General features: G+C 36.8%; 1 protein-coding gene across 1 annotated transcript; it reads right to left on the reverse strand.

The window, feature by feature from the left end:
• Positions 1-5,869: 5,869 nt before the first annotated feature.
• Positions 5,870-6,549, reverse strand: LOC136343238 (uncharacterized). Its single transcript, XM_066289826.1, has 2 exons — positions 6,514-6,549; positions 5,870-6,394 (listed from the first exon to the last, which is right to left on the reverse strand). Exons 1-2 carry the CDS (start codon positions 6,547-6,549, stop codon positions 5,870-5,872), a joined length of 561 nt encoding a protein of 186 aa, XP_066145923.1.
• Between the last annotated feature and the right edge of the window lie 210 nt (positions 6,550-6,759).

Raw genomic sequence — 6,759 nt, forward strand, 5'->3', positions numbered from 1 at the left:
TTAAGCAAGGCGTAATGTTGCATCCCGGGGTGGGGAATTCCTGTTGTATAGGTTTGTCTTAAATCATTTGGCTTAACCCATATACAGGTGATTCCTCAACATAACTTATGTAGTTACTCATGGGTAGGCCCAGCAAGACTTTGTATTCACCGAACAAATAGTGACAATTTTGAACAGTTTTTGTAGAATAGAATGCCTTTTACCGGTGAGAATAATATAATTTTTAATTTTTATTGCGATTTGGAGCTTACAATCTTATATTATTTAACTTTCTTATTCCAAAACTTTTATATAAGCAATTTTTGATAAACCGATTTCTCTTTACGAGTACTACCAGCTGTTAAAATAAATGACTCAACTTTGAGAACACTCTGTATAGTTGTTAGAGTCGCAAAAACAATTGCAAACAATAAGAGTAGAAATTGTTTTCTTTTAATTCTACGGGCTTTACATTTTCAAAAAAATCCAGAAGCTCACGAGAAAACCAACAGATAGATTGTATAAGATTCGGCTACTAATAAATCATTTTATTGAAAGAATGGCTCAAATATGTGGTCTTGAGAAAGAGCTTTTGTCTGATGAATCCATGGTTCTTTGGAGGGGTAGAATTATTTTTAGATAGTATACGAAAAATGAAAAACATAAGTATGGCATTAAGCTTTACGTTTTGAGTACTCCGATTGGAATAGTGCAAAAGTTTTCTGTGTATATGGAAGCGTTAGATGATTTCGTAGGAAAAGGCCATGTACAAAAACTGGTTCTTTATTTATTAAATGAAAAACTAGATATTGGACATCATATTTATATGGATAATTTTTACAATTCTTTTAAATTGGCTTAAATATTATTAGACAGGACGACCCACTGTACAGAGACTCTTAGAATGGAAAGAAAGGATAATTTCTTTCCATTCTATTATTAAAAAAAAAAGAAAGGATTTAATCAGCAAAATTAACCTTTTCGCTATTAAGTCCCGCTAGCCTTTCTGAGATAGAGTACCCATACACCATTGGTATACAAGAGAAGGTGACCAAGACCAAAACTTTACATTTTTTAGTTTACATATTGCTCACGTACCTTAAATTTAATATTATTTATCAGAAAAAAATTAATAACTCTAAAAATTTCATAAATATGCCCATAATTTCATATTCCATACTGTCTAAATTCTTTTTGTAAAAATAGGTACAGAAAAAAATGACTAAGTCCACTTAGTAATTTTCTCCTGTAAGCATTTTAATCTGTATGTGACTTGTTTGACTTTATTGAACTGAAAAAACTTAGTACATGTATATTACAAAATACAATTCAAGATGAAGAAAAAGAAAAAATAGAATGGCTGAAAAACAAACAATTAAGGTACAAAAAAGAGAGACAGAATTTTATAATGTTCTGATACAATTATGATGTAGAGCATAAAATGTTTAATGTGAAAGTTAATAAAAGAGATAGGCCCAGCAATATTCTGAAAAAGAGCGAGTTAAAGAAATATTTTACGAAGCCTTTACCTATATCAATAAAGAAGAAAAATGATTTAATTAACTTTTGTTTCACTGAGGTAATTCCGGTCCGAATGCCGTAGGTGGCACTTAAACTTACTAAGTGGCAATTCCTTTCTTACCAAGTGTCCAGAATCCTCATAAGATCAATACAGTCTTGAAGATTAAGAATTTGATACTAGTTAATAGAGTTTATTTTCTGTATAATATATTGTAATTTTGAATACATACGCTAGAAAATATATTATTTATAAAAATCATTATGAACTAACCTGATGTACATTAATTGATTTCACAATCATAAGCAAATTATTAAAATATTAATAATTCAAAATTCCTATTGATGCACTTGATCACCTTCTCTTGTATACTGACAACACTACAACGCTCAATATGTTTTTCCATGCTAAATACTTTTTTAATTGTAACGTTAATATTTTCCAGTTATAGTGCATCTGTAGAATACAAAATAATAAATAAAAGCCAAAATCTCCCAAAAATATTGTTCTTCGTCATTCAATAATTATTTAATGCATGAAACTGTTCATAACAATGTACCACGCATAGTGACAAATAGCAAAATTTACACCTACTATATGTACTCTTTTGACGCTGTTTCTGTTTTGAGCAGATAACACAAAGTCTTGCAGGTTGCTTCTTTTTTTAAGGTTCCTGGAAGTAGCAATGGAAAATGACATTCTTGAATTCTCAATGGAATATCTTTTGCTGACCTTTTACCTTCCCAAATTTTTACTCATTCTCTAAAGTAGTATGTAGCAAAGATTTCTGCCATCAGTTCAAGATAAAATGTTGCTAACGGTTTGTTCGCTCCTGTCTGTAAATTGTAAAATATATGAGCGTTCAACACAGATCTATCTACAAAATGGACAACAATTTTTTGTGCCATTTGACCATTTTTATAACACATTCAACTTGACAATATATTAATTTTATCTACGGCGCCCATGTTGTTGTTATAGTCAATGATGCACCGTGGCTTCATAACTGGAAAACCTGTGAGGTAATTGTTCTTTTTAGTGGTTACTATCATGCTTTTATGAAAAGTTGACAAGACGTACATCTCTCGTTTATGTATCCATTTTATCTCTTTATTTGCAGCATAACTCCTTGAGATCGGAAATCAGGTTCTCCCTCTTTTAACTTCTTCGTTAATGCAGGTATGTTTTTCCACTTTTTCGAAGTGTTCCATGTAAAGGGGGTGTAAGGATTTGTACGCAAAATGTGCTCCAAGAGATATCATGTTGAATTTTTCACCAAAGGTTCCTATGTTTACGGAAACCTACCTGCCAAAATTTCAATCTCCTAGGCCTCACCGTTTGGAGTTGAAAAGGGGTTAAAAGCAAAAACTTTAAATTGCGATATCTCTGGAACCGCTTATCGTACAACGTGGATTCAAATATATGTTTCTAACATACCCTCTGTCCACGTTAACATTTTTTTTTCAGATTTTTCAAGTAAGGGTAAAGGACTAAAAAATAAAAAAGTAAATGTTTTATATTACTTTTGTCTACTTAATGGTGTGGTACACCAATTATAATTTTACACCGCGTAGAGGACATTTCGAAGCACCTACTCAATTTTTTTCAGATTTCTAAAAAGGGTACTTGGCACCTAAAACCGAGAAAACCTGCCAACGAACCTTATTTACAGTCAATATATGTTTCCAAAATAGTAGCCTTGGTACTTTGTTGTGTATGGTATAAATAATATTATTGTCTACCCCCATAATATTTTGAAATGAAAAAACTTGTATTTGTACAAAAACGATATAGAATTAATAATAATAAATATTTTCAGAATAATATGGGTGTACATATGTTATTTTTAGGTATTTCAAACCTTTGTATGTACAGGTATATTAATGTTCATCCTTTTTTTTTATTGTTTGTTTAGTTTGGCAAATATGGGATACTTGGAGATTTTACGGCCTGACTCGACAACAGACAGAGAAAGTATTCGGCGGAAAACAGATCTCTTGTTAAAACTACTAAATACAATTCAATGGTTTTTTCAATTATGGATTCGTTACCTTCGACTTCAACATCCATTCGAAGTGCAAAGTGCCCAATTTGTTCTCGTTCAGTGAATAAAGTGAAAGGAAAATCAAAAGTTATCAGCAATCCCGAAGATGTGTCATCATATGTAAAAGTATTGTATTTTGAGTTCCTGTACAAGAGGGAAATGTCGTTTGTGGAAGATGTCGTATTTATTTTTATAAGAAAAAAAAAGGCTGTTGTGGAAGTTCAAAACGATGTAGCTAAAGATAGCACAAATAGTAATCCTTTAAGTGACGTAGATGTTTCCATTTATGACAGTGACTTAAGTACTTCCGCACCTGAGGATTTCAGCAATGTCACAGCTAAATGTACTACAACTAATGAGTAGCATGTTCCTGCCGAACCATTAATACGCATGGAAATAGATAGAACTGTGATAACCCACAGATATTGCATCATCTGTGGATGTACAAATAATTTTGTTACAATTCCCGAGAGAGCTCGTTTACAATGTTATGTGAAAAGGAGAATTTTTATCCCATCGGGCAACCGATGTTGTCCAAGTCATTTGATTAATGATTTATTTTTTATAGAAAATCTAAATCAGATTCAAGTGTACTCCAGTATTTCAGAGCTTAGTTGCGATGAGCCTTTTCAACTAATAGAAAAATTAACAGTTAACTGTGACGCAGCTCTTTTTGATAAAGTTGCAGATTTTTCGATGCCAGAAGAACAATTAAAACTGTTTACGAGCTTAAATTGGGAAAATGTCATAAAATTAAAGGAAATGTTAACGTCCCTGAAAAATTCTTGCAATAAAACCACGACGCAGGTAATAGTTACTGTTTAGGCCAGGGGCTTTTAGTCTCTGCCTAACAGAATCGACTGCCTCACAAGGCACACGAAGAGGTGTCTCCCTTTCGCTGGTGAGAGTTGTTACGATTCCAAGGACCAGACGCTACTGCGTCAATTGAGATATATGGGGTCCAAGGGTTCCGGGAAAATAAACTTCGTAGCAAGAACTAATGAATTTACTTCACACTACAGATATCACTCTAATTTACACACTACAGATTTATGACTTTATATACACTACAGATTTACAGAGTCAGTGCTGGGTTGCCCGAGATCTGAAAAGGTTTACGTGTACGGTTAGAGAGGTCTTTTACATATAAGTTACGGAACAGAGGCTTGAAACAAGGAGTTTCATGTTCACGGATCGGGAAGTGTTCGAGAAAACGGGAGAGAGAGCGTTTGCGAACACTGGTTTTGAGATAATGTTTTGGTAAGAACTCGGATTTTTGCCTCCCAAGGATAGTGGGACTGAAGGGAGATCACTACGATAAATCCTCGACCAATCCCAACCGACACCGCCCCCTGGTTTGTGGAAAGCTTTTTCCCAAGAATCTCCACGGTCAAAGCCCAGATGTGGCTTGCTGGTTCCTTTGGTATTTTTATTGTTGCCCCCCATAAATCGGAAGAGCGATAAATGAAGGAACCAGTGCCATCACCGTGGCCGGGTTTAGGCATGTAGGGGTAAGGGCTGCATCGTGCGGGTGCGATGCAGCAGATGTGTATTGGAAACGTCCTAACGTCTTTAAGGCGTAAGTGTAACCCAACGATGCCGCTGATTTATGTTGACTTTTTTCCCAACATACTGCCCTCCAGCGTTGGAGCTTTCAACGGAAACGGAATGATACAAGTGATAGGAGGCGAGTAATGTTGCGGAAATACAATTCTTTTAGACCAGGTGACGCCGGAAATTCATAAGCATTGGTTCAATGGTCGCGGGGGGAGAGAATATTGGTGACTAGCAGTTGCAGGGAGTGATGAAGAAACAACAAGGAGTATTTACAATGGAGTGGTTGAACTAACCTATGAGACTAAACCAAGAGAGAGAAGAGCAGAGATTATGCTACTGCGGCAAAAGTATTTACTGTTCACTCGGAACAGAGTCAGGGGGGTCGGGGTTTTGATCGGGCAAAAGGGATTTTTTGGTAATTGGCTTAGTCAGTTCAGTCCTCTGAGTCTTGAGTTTTACCACTCGAACGACTCCATCAGGACCGAGCATGACTTCGGTGATTCTTGCTAGAGGCCATTTTAAGGAGGGAAGACCATCTTCCTTGGTAAGAACCAGATCACCCACTTTCACGTTTCTGGACGACTTGGCCCACTTCGGACGGTTTTGAAGTCTGGTTAGACAGTCCATGGACCAGCGCTTTCAGAACGTTTGCTGGATTTGGGCATGTTTTTGCCATCGAGATAATCGATGTTCCTTTATATGGGCCACATTTTGTCGGGGTACGATCTGAGGGGGGCGCCGATTAAAAAATGTCCAGGTATTAGTGCTGTTTAGTCAGAGGGATTGGTGGACAAGGGGCTGAGTGGCCTAGAGTTTAGTATGGCCTCTATTTGGCACAATACTGTGGAGAATTCCTCAAACGTAAATTGTGCGTTGCCAACCAGTCGTTTGAGGTAATATTTGGCACTCTTGATGGCAGATCCCCACAATCCTCCCCAATGAGGAGAACGTGGAGGAATAAATTTCCATCGGATTTCATTCAGGGACATTTCATCTTGAAGTGCAACATGAATTTTGTCATTCTTGAAGACTTGATACAATGCCTTCAGCTTATTGCAAGATCCCGCAAAATTGGTGCCAGTATCACTAAAAATGACGGAGGGATTTCCCCGTCGAGAAATGAAGCGCTTAAGTGTCATGATTAAGTGTTTCGTGGAAAGACCCGATACCAATTCGATATGCACAGCTTTTGTAACCATGCACACAAATACCACAATATACGCCTTGGTTATGGGGGTTTTCCGGAGATTGGATGTTTTTAACAAGAATGGGCCGCCAAAGTCTATCCCTACATTCTGGAAGGATCTCGAAATTGTTAACCGTTCCTTAGGGAAACTGGCCATTATTTGCTCACAGGTTGGAGTGTTGAACCTATGGCAAACGACGCATTTTCTAATGATGCGCTTTATCTCACGTAATCCGTTGAGTGGCTAGAATCGATTTCTGACATTGCTCAACACGGAGTGAGCGCCCGCATGCCCCAACCGAATGTCCTCATGAGTGAGCATTAGGGCAACTATGCGATCTTGAGATGAAAGAAGAAGAGGATGTTGTTGATCGTAGGGGATGCTTGCATTTGCTAGTCTTCCGCCTACTCTGAGAAGACCATGAGGATCTACGAAAGGGGTCAAGGCCTTGAGGTTTTTGTTCGATAAGGATC

This window comes from Euwallacea fornicatus, chromosome 14 (genome assembly GCF_040115645.1).
Source record: "Euwallacea fornicatus isolate EFF26 chromosome 14, ASM4011564v1, whole genome shotgun sequence".
Classification (NCBI taxonomy): Eukaryota; Metazoa; Arthropoda; class Insecta; order Coleoptera; family Curculionidae; genus Euwallacea; species Euwallacea fornicatus.

Excerpts from the sequence above, each read along its gene's own strand:
- LOC136343238 (XM_066289826.1), bottom strand. The coding sequence starts at position 6,549 with ATGTCAGAAATCGATTCTAGCCACTCAACGGATTAC. Across the intron at positions 6,395-6,513 it reads CTAGCCACTCAACGGATTAC|AATGTAGGGATAGACTTTGG; the intron begins GTGAGATAAAGC and ends AGATCCTTCCAG.